General features: G+C 41.7%; 1 protein-coding gene across 1 annotated transcript in view; it reads right to left on the reverse strand.

Moving 5' to 3' along the window:
- LOC126417162 (dynein axonemal heavy chain 2) overlaps positions 1-15,393 on the reverse strand; it is a 959,377-nt gene that overhangs the window by 401,687 nt on the left and 542,297 nt on the right. The window contains 1 exon segment of the mRNA XM_050085060.1: positions 10,948-11,093. Coding sequence (XP_049941017.1) covers positions 10,948-11,093 — 146 coding nt within the window.

A 15,393-nucleotide genomic window follows, 5' to 3' on the forward strand; every position in this document is an offset into this window, starting at 1 on the left:
AAACATGTCCTGTGAGGAAACACTCTGTGTACCTGACTCTGACATTGCAAAACCCTTTACCCACTAAAAAATAGCAAACGAAATACACATAATAAGTAAACAAGCAGAGCCACTGCCATCATTGTAGAATAGCAACAAAAATGTTCTCAACCTTTGCATCTTGACTCTAAAAACTGCTGTGCATAACTTCCGTAGTGCAGGCACATACTACTGACAGAGTGAAAGGTGAGCTGACAGAGTGAAAGGTGAGCTGTGGCCTGACAAATTGCACTGTGTGCATCTTAATGACGGCATGCCAGAATAATATGCTCTCGTATTACCTCCGAAATGAGGAAGGTCAGCATGCTCCTCAGCCTTCACAAACAGCACCTTTAAATTCCTGTGGTAAGAAATTCTTTTATTCATAAGTTACATGACAGAATCAAAGCTTGATGAGCAATCAGTATCCATGGTCAGCCATGGCTGCTGGAGTGTACCTGTGTCAGCAGTTGCCCTCAAGAAAGGCGGCATATGGCAATTGCGGCTGGTAGCATTGTGCTGCAGTCAGAACAATGGAAGAATGCAGATGCACAATAGCGGTGGCTACTGGTGATGGACAATAAAAGGCAGCTCTTCCTGCCATCCTGGTTCCATAGTGGTGGTGTAAAGCCCACCAGAGTAAGAAGGGTCAGACAGAGCCTGCAACATGGATGACGAAGATGGAATGCATCCATTATGGATGATGGACAGCAACAATATAGGCCAGAATGGGGTGGACGACAGTGACAGCGCAGGAGGGCAGTTAAAAAGCCCAGGTTTGAACCCACAGCTCACCAGGAAGGTGAGTCAATGGGTGCATCTACTGCATGAAAGTGCCAAACTGACTATATAAAGATATAGCTCAGGCAGGGGCTCACTACTATTAACATTGAAGTCTGTCTGCAGTGGCTACCTGCTTCATCTTGGACTGCATGCTGTTTTCTTCTCTTCCTTATAGGCTCTGGAGTCGACTGCATTACCGGCCATACTGTGCACAGCTGAATGCTACTGAGACTGAGGGTCTAAATAACGTGGTACATTTCTGAGCTAGGCTGGCTAGTGTTTCCACAATGGCACTGCTGTTGGCTTGTAAGCTGTAACAGGCATCGATGTCTGGGCATCACTGTTGGCCAACTATCAGTTCATTTGCGCTGGTTTTCCTGTCTTTCCAGTTCCTTTAGAAGCCCTGCTGGTGCTGTAGAGTCACAACTTCAGCTTTCAGAGAAGCTGTCTTGCTTCTTCACATATGGAATAAGTGTTCTTGTATACTTAATATTCACTGTTGTGCCATAGCACTTAGGAACTGAGCTGACATGTGCTTCCCTCCACATGATGTCGTTCTGCTGAATCAATGCAGGAGCAGGTCGTTATCTCAGGAAAAGCTGTGGTGCAACATTTTTTCTACCTATTTTAGATGATCATCTCAATCTTGTGCATGTTTCAGGCCTAATTCTACTCTATTTTCTAGTTTGTCCATTCTCTCATTTCATTCAGAATCCAAATCAAGAAGTTTATCATCTACGTTAGCAAATCATTCATCCATCACAGAAAGTCTGTCATCTACACTCCTGGAAATGGAAAAAAGAACACATTGACACCGGTGTGTCAGACCCACCATACTTGCTCCGGACACTGCGAGAGGGCTGTACAAGCAATGATCACACGCACGGCACAGCGGACACACCAGGAACCGCGGTGTTGGCCGTCGAATGGCGCTAGCTGCGCAGCATTTGTGCACCGCCGCCGTCAGTGTCGGCCAGTTTGCCGTGGCATACGGAGCTCCATCGCAGTCTTTAACACTGGTAGCATGCCGCGACAGCGTGGACGTGAATCGTATGTGCAGTTGACGGACTTTGAGCGAGGGCGTATAGTGGGCATGCGGGAGGCCGGGTGGACGTACCACCGAATTGCTCAACAAGTGGGGCGTGAGGTCTCCACAGTACATCGATGTTGTCGCCAGTGGTCAGCGGAAGGTGCACATGCCCGTCGACCTGGGACCGGACTGCAGCGACGCACTGATGCACGCCAAGACCGTAGGATCCTACGCAGTGCCGTAGGGGACCGCACCGCCACTTCCCAGCAAATTAGGGACACTGTTGCTCCTGGGGTATCGGCGAGGATCATTCGCAACCGTCCCCATGAAGCTGGGCTACGGTCCCGCACACCGTTAGGCCGTCTTCCGCTCACGCCCCAACATCGTGCAGCCCGCCTCCAGTGGTGTCGCGACAGGCGTGAATGGAGGGACGAATGGAGACGTGTCGTCTTCAGCGATGAGAGTCGCTTCTGCCTTGGTGCCAATGATGGTCGTATGCGTGTTTGGCGCCGTGCAGGTGAGCGCCACAATCAGGACTGCATACGACCGAGGCACACAGGGCCAACACCCGGCATCATGGTGTGGGGAGCGATCTCCTACACTGGCCGTACACCACTGGTGATCGTCGAGGGGACACTGAATAGTGCACGGTACATCCAAACCGTCATCGAACCCATCGTTCTACCATTCCTAGACCGGCAAGGGAACTTGCTGTTCCAACAGGACAATGCACGTCCGCATGTATCCCGTGCCACCCAACGTGCTCTAGAAGGTGTAAGTCAACTACCCTGGCCAGCAAGATCTCCGGATCTGTCCCCCATTGAGCATGTTTGGGACTGGATGAAGCGTCGTCTCACGCGGTCTGCACGTCCAGCACGAACGCTGGTCCAACTGAGGCGCCAGGTGGAAATGGCATGGCAAGCTGTTCCACAGGACTACATGCAGCATCTCTACGATCGTCTCCATGGGAGAATAGCAGCCCGCATTGCTGCGAAAGGTGGATATACACTGTACTAGTGCCGACATTGTGCATGCTCTGTTGCCTGTGTCTATGTGCCTGTGGTTCTGTCAGTGTGATCATGTGATGTATCTGACCCCAGGAATGTGTCAATAAAGTTTCCCCTTCCTGGGACAATGAATTCACGGTGTTCTTATTTCAATTTCCAGGAGTGTATTTGACAACATATTTAGTCTATTTTGGACAATCCATTATCTATTTAAGAACAAGTTTTATTTCCCTAAACCCTCATTTCCATCTATGAGAGTCATTGCTGTTAACCTCCTCACAAATAATGATTCTTGAGTTACAGGATTGGCGTTGACATTAGGTACAAAGGCTCTAATAGTAGGTGATCTATTTTTTCCCAAATTGCTCATAAACCAATGAAGTTCACTAAATAATATCAATGTCTAAACAGGAATTAGCCTAACAAATTCACTATACAAATTGCCAATTACCTAACCAGGTCACTGTATTAATTAAAATTAAAAGTCCACTACCCAATATATAGTATCTTATTTAAACCGAACACACCATGTTTTGACAAAGTGAACCCTCATTAGAGTTCATAAAGGCTGCATCCACTGCTCGTCTGTAGAGATTACTTGCTCTTGATCAGCACTGGAAGCCAATTGCAATTGAAAATGGTTGCTCCCAATGTGTGTAACTACTGACTGTGAACACTAGGTGCAAATCACCACTAGACAGGTGTAGCACACTCAATGTGTTCTCTATCACTGCTGTCTCAAACTATTCCTCCCAGAAAACAATATTCATACCCATCAAGCAAATAGTGTAAGCATAGATTCTGTATTTACACAATGGAAAAAAGAACAGCAATCGATCATGAAATCTATTTTTTTTATTTTTTTATTTTTTATTTTTTAATTTTATTTTTTATTTTTTATAAGCGGATCTAGATTTCAACCATTACATAGTCATCTTCATTGCATATGACAGCAGCTGATGTTTGTCCAAACTGTAACATGCAAACAATATTGGTTGCTATAGAGCGTACATAACTCTAACATACACTATGTGATCAAAAGTATCCAGACACCCCCAAAAACATACATTTTTCATATTCTGTGCATTGTGTTGCCACCTACTGCCAGGTACTCTATATCAGCGACCTCAGTAGTCATTAGACATCGTGAGAGAGTAGAATGGGGTGCTCCGCGGAACTCCAGGACTTCGAACGTGGTCAGGTGATTGGGTGTCAGTTGTGTCATACGTCTGTACGCGAGATTTCCACACTCCTAAACATCCCTAGGTCCACTGTTTCCGATGTGATAGTGAAATGGAAACAACACAAAAGTGTACAGGCCAACCTCCTCTGTTGACTGACAGAGACCACTGCAAGTTGAAGAGGGTCATAACGTGTATAATAGGGAGTCATCTATCCAGACCATCACAAAGAAATTCCAAACTGCACCAGGATCCACTGTAAGTACTAAGACAGTTAGGTGTGAGGTGAGAAAACTTGGATTTCATGGTCGAGCGGTTGCTCATAAGCCACGCACGTCATGCCAGTAAATGTCAAACGACGCCTAGGTTCATGTAAGGAGTGAAAACATTGGACGATAGTGGAAAAACGTATGGAGTGACTTTTCACAGTACACAAAGTGGCGATCCGATGGCAGTGTGTGGGTACATGGTGAATGCCCGGTGAACATCATTTACCAATGTACGTAGTGCCAACAGTAAAATTCAGAGGCACTGGTGTTATGATGTGGTCGTGTTTTTCATGGAGGGGGCTTTTAGTTTTGCATGGCGCTATCACAGCATAGGCTTAAATTGATGTTTTAAGCACCTTTTTGCTTCCCACTGTTGAAGAGCAATTCGGGAATGACAATTGCATCTTTCAACATGATTGAGCAACTGTTCATAATGCACGGCCTGTGGCGAAGTTGTGACACAACAATAACATTCCTGTAATGGACTGGCCTGCACAGAGTCCTGACCTGAATCCTGTAGAACACCTTTGAAATGTTTTGGAATGCCAACTTCATGCCAGGCCTCACCGACCGACATCGATAACTCTCCTCAGTGAAGCACCAATGAAGAATGTGTTGACATTCCCCAAGAAACATTCCAGCATCAGACTGAACGCATGCCTGTGAGAGTGCAAGCTGTTATCAAGGCTAAAAGTGTGCCAACACCATACTGAATTCCAGCATTACCGATGGAGGGCGCCACAAACTTGTAAGTCATTTTCAGTCAGGTGCCCGGATACTTTTGATCACATAGTGTAAACTGAAGCCGTTGCTCACATCCTGTTCAACTATGTAACCAATGGTTTCAGGTTATGTTACACTTCTGTATAAAAAAAAAAAAAAAAAAAAAAAAAAAAAAAAAAAAAAAAAAAAAAAAAAAAAAAAAAAAAAGAAGATCATTATCAACTGCTGTTCTTTTCTCCACTGTCTATATTCAACAATTGCTGCGCACAAGGGGATGATATGATGGATTCCAATCTACTCCTAAATTTGTTGCCAACTTTCAACTTCTGCTTCTTAATCACTCAAAATTACATTCAGTTCCCCAAAAATATTCTTTGTATTTAATACTGACCATTAAATATTCCAGAACAATAATTATTATTGTTTGCTCTTGCTGTTAAATGTCTCCTCTTGTGTGGTACTGTTGCTATGATAAATATACTCTTACGTTGTCTGTGAATGTGTTATTAATTGCACTGGTGTCCAGAATTAAAGCAACAAACAGAAATTTTGCAAAGATGCTTTTATTTTGCCACAAAACAGTGTAAACATGTGATAGTAAAGTAAAAACAATGCAAAGAATTAAGAACATACACAACTGCGATATGCATAACAGTGGACAAAAACATTTTACATTTTTTTTTTTTTTTTCTTCAACTTATCGGATTGGCACACACATTCCGACAACTGGTTATTGTGCTCATTATTGGGTGTGACCTGCCCTGGCAACAATACAAGCCTGACAATGTGGAGGGATGCTGTAAATGGTGTCATCAATCTCATGTTGAGGCAGTAACACCTATTCTTCCTGCAGAGCAGCTCGCAGTCTTGGAGAGCGGTCGGTGGATGCTGACATGATGGAAGCCATCTACCTAGTGCATCCCATACATGCTCAATGGGATTAAAATCAGGAGAGCAAGCAGACCATTCCATGTGTGCAATATCTTCCATTTCCAAGAAAACATCAACCACCCGTGCTCTCTGAGGTTGGGCATTATCGTCTATCAAGTCTGGGCCCACAGCACCTTGCAGCAACTGCATGTAAGGTCCCAAGATCTCATAACGATACCTGACAGTAGTTAAACCTTCTTTATTCACCGGTACAATTTCAGCAAGAGGTGTTTGAATGGTAAACATAATCCCTGTCCACACCATTAGGAATCCTCCTCGATATTGGTCTCTTTCCACGATATTGAAATGGTGTATCACATTCCCTCTAGATATGAATCCATCAAGAATTACTCTTGAGACTAAATTGGGACTCATCTGTGAAAACAACATTGGGCCATTGATCAACCACCCAGGTGGCATGTTGATGACCCCACTCTACACGTTCCCTTCTGTCAAGATGCGTCAGAGGTAGACATACAGCAGGTCTCCCGACACTAAAGGCCACTCTGCTGAAGCCTTCTGCATAACGTTTACATTGATACAACATGTTCAGTGGAAGCTGCAAGCCCACATGCCAGATGCCGCGCATTACTAAGGCAGTACTGTCGTGCCCTTACAGCCAAATGATGGTCCTCTCTTGTGAAGTTGCATGTGGTCAGCCCTGCCATGGTCTTTGAGATACAGTTTCGGTCTCTATAAACTGTTGCAACATCCAAGGAGCAACAGAACGATTCACGCTAAGCCATCAGCCACATCAGCTTGTGAATGTACTGCTGCCGTTCTTTCTATGGTCCTCCACTGCAGAGACTCTGGTAGGTATCTTCTCTGTGACAGACTTCACCATCTGTGACTGTGTACACAGCAATTGTGGATGTGGGACCATCTGGCAAACATACCTTGTTTCATAGGTGCCCTGACGACGTCATTGGCATGGCTCTCCATTGACCAGAGTGCCATCTTCCATGCAGAGCAAGATTGTATGAAGATCTGGTTGACAGTCTCTACAAGTACATCATGAATTAGACACAATATGGGGAAATAAAAGTTTATAGCTTTAATTTTGGACACCAGGGTATTTTAAAACTGTTTGGAGTTTCAATTACAAAGCATATGACACCTTCTTGAAACATTAAGTAAACTGACCTCTGATCAATGCTGACTCAACATCAGTTTTAAATATTATGCATATAACTCATGCATCACTAAATCATGGTACTTTAATATAAATATCACTTTTAAATAGCCTGTTAAATCACTTTAGAAAGGAAGTGCTTAGTCCCATGTTCAGTTTCGTAATAAATTTAAAATGCTCATAAAGTCTTCCATTCTTTTTAAGTTGTACAGTTGCTCAATCTTGATTACTGTCTGTAGCACTTAAAGTGCATAGCAACATAGTCCAAATTTCTTAACTTTTTACAGATTCAATCTTCCCTGCCACAGTCACCAAGTGAAAGGTGGCGAACAAATTCTGGATAGCAAAGAGCAGATTCATAATCAAAGTGATGCATGTTTGCTTTTCAATAAGACTTTTCTTCTTTCTGAATTTCCAAAAACTGTGTAATATTTGTCCATTTTGAATTCCTACACCTTTCTTTATTATATTCCTTGGATTTTTACAGATTCACTTTTCAGCATGTAGCCATGTGACAGCAGGTGGCACCAAAATCATGCAAATAATATATTAACTACAGGCTTTTCCTATAGGCATGGAAGATATGAACTGTTTATGTAATCCATATCAGGACCTGCAAGTGAATAGTGAAAGGTGGCACCAATCCCACAATTGCTTTCCTTTAATTGTATACATTAGTTTATCTTCTATTATTGTTTGAGTGGAATAATTTCCACCTTTTTCAAACAATGATTTACTTTTATTCCATTTGTCTGACTTGAGCCAAAACTAACCTCACACTGAAACCAAAAGTTTTACATAAATTCTCGTTTTACGTATTTCTTGGCATTTTTAACTGGCTCCTCTACCATTTTTCATGTAATAGAGTGCTCTGAGGCCCTCATTGGCACTGTGTATGGTGCTGGTAGCTCCATGCTGCAGCTGCTGACGAACTCCATACACCACATGCTGCCTAAGAAATACTTAAAACAAATACAGTAGTAAAACACAAACCAAAAATTTGAACATGTGCAGGATATCATCTGCATACAAATAACATAGCCTGGGACTACTTTGCTTCATAATCAGAACTATAACAAGACTGCTTGTCGACACAATGTGTGCAGACAATTTTGCAACTCTAAGTGTGTACGATAAAATTTTGGAAATTAATTCACTCAAATTCTGTATCCTCACAGAAGCAATTTATCTACCTTTGCTTTCTCTCTGCCAAAACCAGTACCATTTTTTCTTTCTTATTTCAGCCATAAGCAGTTTCAGTAAACTATACCCATTTTCATTTGGTTATATGTTTACATATCATATGTGTTGCCTTAGGTCTTACTGTCTTCACTCTTTTTACAACTCTAATGTTAGTCAGGTGTAACCCAATGAATAACTAAGTTCAGAGAGGATTTGACTCTTCAGGGTTTCCCTCAGATCTGCTCAATATATGGCTCCCGGATCTGCTCCTGGATCACATTTTGTGAATTCCACAGTATTTTTTCAAGGTAGTTGCTCAGTGTCATCAAGAGGTGATTGCTGGTTACTATGGACAAGTAGCAATTTCTGGTATCACACTGCAACAGTCTTCTTTGAAAGCCATGCATGTGAGATTGAGTTGCTCACAGTCAGATGACAGTAATGTGTCCAGAGCCCTTTAGAGTGAGCCAAGCTGTGGCCTTCTATTTTTTTATGACCTTATTTATTGGTGCTGCTGCTGAAATGTCGTTGTGCCTGAGAGCCAAACCAAAACTGGTAACTACGTAGAAATATTGAGGCATTTGCAAAACAAGTTCTAGTGGCAGACTTAAGAGCCATACATTAGAAATCATAGAGATTTATATTCATGATCCGACAATATAAAGATGGTAATTTTATGAATAAAACGATCTAAATTCCTTAATAAGTTTCTTTACTATGCCATATCAGCTGGTCTTCATCAGATATCTGAAATAACGATTAACGGAAAATAAAGACCGAGGCATTTGTTACATAAAATCAAGCTACAAAATACTAACAATTAAAACTTAAGAAATATTTATTAAAGTTCTCCCACCAAAAACTTAGAACTTACAAAGAAATGTTCAATGTCAGTCATAAAACTCTACACCTACTCTAGGCATCAAATAAAACCTTGGCTCACAAAATCAAACAAAACTGCAGATTCTGGCCACCAGGAAAGTTGGAACTGCTGTCAAAAATATTTTAATTTAATAAACAGATGATTTTAATCTTTATAACCTGCTTTACTATTTTACATACTATAGTAAATTGTTTGGTTAACAAGGGAAAGGCCTCACACATGACCAACCAATTTGGCTTGTATACCACCTAAAATAAAAGCCTCTAAGATTTTTTTTCAATACCCCCCCTCCCCACCCCCTTTTCACAAAAAATGCTCAGTTTTCAATTACCTACTGATCCTGTCAATTTTAAGTTGATTGCTCTTAAAGTGGAGAGGGCAGTACAGAGCCAAAATATCCCCACTTTTTAGGAAACCACTCCTAAAGATTTGACAGACTCAAGAGATAGTTGAAAACTGAGCATTTTTCATCATCACAAATGCATATTTTATTAGAAATAGAGGAGAGAAACTTTTATGACTGCCACTTACACGCACATAAGGTAAACACTGTTCAATGACAGTGTCAGTGCCATAGCGTCCAAGGCAACTAACTGGTTGGGGAGAAGATAACCTGTGCCTGATTCCCAAATGCATTCTGCGGTTGTTCCCTCCACCACAGTACTGGAACTGGTGTGAGTAGGAGGATTAATAAGGTAATTATATCAGTTAGGCTTAAACTGAACAGTATTACCTTTTGGGTCCCTAAGCAGCAGTCATAAAAGTTTCATTCCTAGATTTCTAGGACAATATTTGTTTGGGGACACTATATATGATGATGATAATTGCTCAGTTTTGAATTAACTATTAGTTTTGAGTTAATTACACTTCACAAACTGTTGGGGAGATTACTGAGCCAAAATATCTTAGGTGGTACACAAGTGACCTGCCAAATACAAGCCGAATCAATTGGACGTGCCTGAGGTCATCCTCCCTTCTACATTTTATTTCATGGGGCATAGTTTTACATTTATTGGACAGATGTAATAATAACAGATAGAAATACTTTTATAATCACAAGATCATGCTAATGTAAAATGTATCTGATACAAAATTCATGTGGCTGTTGTACAGATATTATCATACATTCAGTGAATACTTAGTGTTAAATTTAGATGAACTCAACAAGGATTAATTGCCACCAGCTGAAAAGGATAATTATATGAGTATGCAACTATACTTGTTTGAATATTTTTTTATTATTTGAATCTGAATGTTTGTAATTTACAGATGATCTGTCTTTTTATAAGCGTGAAAGAAAAATTTGAAGGCAATGTCACCCATACAAGCACCACCTTGCAGCTACAACTGACAGCTTTTTTATGATTTTGTAAGCCAAGATGTTAGTCATGTCCCGACTAGGTATAGGTTTCAATACTGATGCTGAACCTTGTTTTGCAAGTTCTAAGTTTTTGGTGAGTGAACTTCTATAAATATTTTTTAGCTTTCAATCTTTTGCGCTTCATGTTATGTAAATGTCTGTAGCTCTTTAGGTTCCTTTAATCTTAATTGCACATATCTGATAATGGCGGTAGCCAAAATGGAACAATGAAGAAATTTATTAAGCAATCTAGACAGTTTTATTCAGAAAATTATTCACAGTTATTGTGAAATCACATAGGAAATTTGTTTCCTTTATTAGTAGACCTAGTACGCATACTGCAACAAAACAACAGTAACATTCCACAAATTTGCCAAGCTCAGCCCGTATACTTGTACTTTCCATGGGGTAATAATCTCTCTCTCTCTCTATCTCTAAGTAGCAGTTACCTTGATGTACTTCTTTTTTTGTTTTTGTCGATCATACCAAAAGCCATAATCTATCCACTGACGAATTAGCTCAAGAGGAGGCTGTGAGCCATACTCTTCTTTTGCAGGCATATTGAGGTCATCCATAAATGTTATCATTATTTTGCCTAAAAATAAAAACATACAGCAAAAATTTAATGTGCATACACAGATGGCATGTTAAACAGAAATGAAATATACTGAGTAACACAAAGGAGCAGTTAACAGCATGTGTTGTACAGGCCTCTTCAAAAATCAGGGAAACCTTAAACTAATTTCCCAGCACATTTCCGTGAAAGTATTTAATACCAATAATAAATGGCAGTTTCAGTTCATCTGTAATTCACACAAACACAACACAAAAAAGAAAAATAACTTCCTGTAAAATTTGCCTTCTAGTCTTAGGTTCAGAGCGGACATCCTTGTTCTGCGGCTAACACTTAAACTCCCATTCACACACACACACACACACACACACACACACACACAAAGTGCCATTAGTAAGTTTAAAAGGACAGTAAAAACAGATGTTTTTTGGCACTCTTGTGGCAAATATTCTGAGATCTTGATTCAAGGAGGAAGATTCCTATTAGTTATATGACAAGTAACAATATTCATTGTACATAGTTCTCTGTTGTTAAAGCAAGCAACAAATTGTGGATTTTATGCAGGTGGAGCCCCACAATTCATAATTACAGTAATTGAAGAGTCATGTTGAAGATTCACCGACTGCAGCTATTGTGTGGTTCCTAATAAGGTTTTGTTCTAATAACTGATGTACTATGATCAATATCACTATGGACATGATCATGTAGATACTGGAAAAAACCTTGCAGCAGGAGATTAATATCAACTACTTAGCATAACTGAAGAAAACAGATGCCTCTACTCCAATGTTGTGGTTCTCCTTTAATTTTTTTACTGTGTTATGTTTAGCACATGTAATAACAAACAATCTACAGAAAATTAATGATAGTTACAATGCAGTGTTTAATAACTGCTTTCTTTGATAATGTATAACTCCTGTATTTTCACACCCCTGAAAGCTGCACTTCATGAGGAAATATATAGAACATGATAAATAAAAACTAAAAGACCAGTTCATTTAGAATGGATCTCTTAAATCAGTGACATATCAAAACCAAGTTACTGTATCAAATTCATCTCATTTTACACTAAACTAAATACATTACTGTAGCAGTTTAAGTACACTCCTGGAAATGGAAAAAAGAACACATTGACACCAGTGTGTCAGACCCACCATACTTGCTCCGGACACTGCGAGAGGGCTGTACAAGCAATGATCACACGCACGGCACAGCGGACACACCAGGAACCGCGGTGTTGGCCGTCGAATGGCGCTAGCTGCGCAGCATTTGTGCACCGCCGCCGTCAGTGTCAGCCAGTTTGCCGTGGCATACGGAGCTCCATCGCAGTCTTTAACACTGGTAGCATGCCGCGACAGCGTGGACGTGAACCGTATGTGCAGTTGACGGACTTTGAGCGAGGGCGTATAGTGGGCATGCGGGAGGCCGGGTGGACGTACCGCCGAATTGCTCAACACATGGGGCGTGAGGTCTCCACAGTACATCGATGTTGTCGCCAGTGGTCGGCGGAAGGTGCACGTGCCCGTCGACCTGGGACCGGACCGCAGCGACGCACGGATGCACGCCAAGACCGTAGGATCCTACGCAGTGCCGTAGGGGACCGCACCGCCACTTCCCAGCAAATTAGGGACACTGTTGCTCCTGGGGTATCGGCGAGGATCATTCGCAACCGTCCCCATGAAGCTGGGCTACGGTCCCGCACACCGTTAGGCCGTCTTCCGCTCACGCCCCAACATCGTGCAGCCCGCCTCCAGTGGTGTCGCGACAGGCGTGAATGGAGGGACGAATGGAGACGTGTCGTCTTCAGCGATGAGAGTCGCTTGTGCCTTGGTGCCAATGATGGTCATATGTGTGTTTGGCGCCGTGCAGGTGAGCGCCACAATCAGGACTGCATACGACCGAGGCACACAGGGCCAACACCCGGCATCATGGTGTGGGGAGCGATCTCCTACACTGGCCGTACACCACTGGTGATCGTCGAGGGGACACTGAATAGTGCACGGTACTTCCAAACCGTCATCGAACCCATCGTTCTACCATTCCTAGACCGGCAAGGGAACTTGCTGTTCCAACAGGACAATGCACGTCCGCATGTATCCCATGCCACCCAACGTGCTCTAGAAGGTGTAAGTCAACTACCCTGGCCAGCAAGATCTCCGGATCTGTCCCCCATTGAGCATGTTTGGGACTGGATGAAGCGTCGTCTCACGCGGTCTGCACGTCCAGCACGAACGCTGGTCCAACTGAGGCGCCAGGCGGAAATGGCATGGCAAGCCGTTCCACAGGACTACATCCAGCATCTCTACGATCGTCTCCATGGGAGAATAGCAGCCTGCATTGCTGCGAAAGGTGGATATACACTGTACTAGTGCCGACATTGTGCATGCTCTGTTGCCTGTGTCTATGTGCCTGTGGTTCTGTCAGTGTGATCATGTGATGTATCTGACCCCAGGAATGTGTCAATAAAGTTTCCCCTTCCTGGGACAATGAATTCACGGTGTTCTTATTTCAATTTCCAGGAGTGTATAATGACAAAGTTCTTATTTGCAGATCTACAGATTTAATATTTATGAATAAATATTGTATTCTTTGAGCAATGAAAAATCTAAGATGAAATGTACAATTGTATTCTTTGGCACTTTAATTGTATCTCTTGCATGAAATGTGAACGAAGCTTCTAATAAAATGAGAAATTAATTGTTTACATTAAAAGGAACAGAGAACTAACCATTTATTAGAAATTTGACTAAAAGTGTAACATTTTCACAGTGTGGGAAGTGTCAGGAGTGAACCTCAAAACACAGCTTCTAACAAAGTATGGACTGCAGAAAAGGAAGGATACCTGCCCACTGCATAGCAAAAGAATTGAGTCATTGATAGGCACATACAAAAGAGAATGAAAACTTGTTAGCTTTTGGAAGAAATATTTTGTTAGCTAGAGCATGCACACACACACACACACACTCTCTCTCTCTCTCTCTCTCTCTCTCTCTCTCTCTCTCTCTCTCTCTCTCTCTCACACACACACACCCTACCAGTGCTCTTACACTCTGCCTGCTAGGTGACAACCCCAGTGAGCAAATTTTCATTTTCTTTTGTATGTGCCTGTCAACAACTCAACGGCTCTACTACTTGGAGAGTGTTCTCCTTGACTTCTAAATTATTTAGCCAAAATCTTCCTTCCATATTGCCAGGTAGTCAGTTTCATGTTCCATGGATCCGTTGCACAATTAATCGTAGTGATGTGGAACGACTCGTTTTACACTCGCATTACATATTCACTTGTAAATAAGCCTACATGATGGCCTCTTGATTTGTTTTTTATTTCATACATGTGAGTTCCTAATTCTTACCCATCACCTTCTATACGTTATAAAAATAGAAAGTCTTCTATGGAACAGAATGAGTTATCAAGGAGAAACTGTTTCAGTTTGTTTTCAAAACTTTGCTGCCAGTTAGACATTTTATATTACTTAATAAGTGGTCAAGAATTTTGGTTACAGCACTGGATTATTTACATGAAACTTCATAAGGGAATACATACACTGTGAAACATTAGTCAAAATGCCTAACTCCTTCAGCAGGTGTCTACAAAATGACTGAGTGTGAACAGCATATATTGTTCTTACAGCCTGTTTTTGGGCAATGAAAACTGACTTTCTTAAATATGACTTATCCCAGAACACTATTCCATGCGACATTGGAAATGTAGTCCCATGCTTCGTGAAAGGGCGTAGGGAATGACGCAGGAGACCCGCACCGCTGTACTAGGCAAGGTCCTAATGGAGGTGGTTTGCCATTGTCTTCCTCCAACAGTAATGGAGTGAATGATTATGATGAAGATGACACACAACACCCAGTCATCTCAGGGCAGGTGAAAATCCCTGATCCTGCCAGAAATCGAAACCGGGACCCCGTGCTCAGGAAGCAAGAACGCTACCGCGAGACCACAAGCTGCAGACCATATGACATTACTGAATGAAAATAAGAAATATATTTCACCTTCCTGATTTGTTGTTCCTCCAGGTTTGCAATGATTCAAAATGAAAATGTTGCAAATGTGGCTGAACTAAGTTGTTTTGCAAGTTCCAAAACTTAATTTTTCCAATTATAATTCTCATCAATATGGACACCCAAAATTTTAAAGTTTGCACCCCGGTCATTCTTTCCTCATCATGTGTTATACTTATCATTAGTGTAGTACCTTTAGATGTACAGAACCAAATATGTTTTGTCTCTTTGTAACTGGGAGTGAAACTGTTTACAGGAAACAATCAAGAATACTGTCAAGAACATAATTTACCATTTCTTCAGTTGATAT

Source organism: Schistocerca serialis, chromosome 8 (genome assembly GCF_023864345.2).
Source record: "Schistocerca serialis cubense isolate TAMUIC-IGC-003099 chromosome 8, iqSchSeri2.2, whole genome shotgun sequence".
NCBI classification, from domain to species: Eukaryota; Metazoa; Arthropoda; class Insecta; order Orthoptera; family Acrididae; genus Schistocerca; species Schistocerca serialis.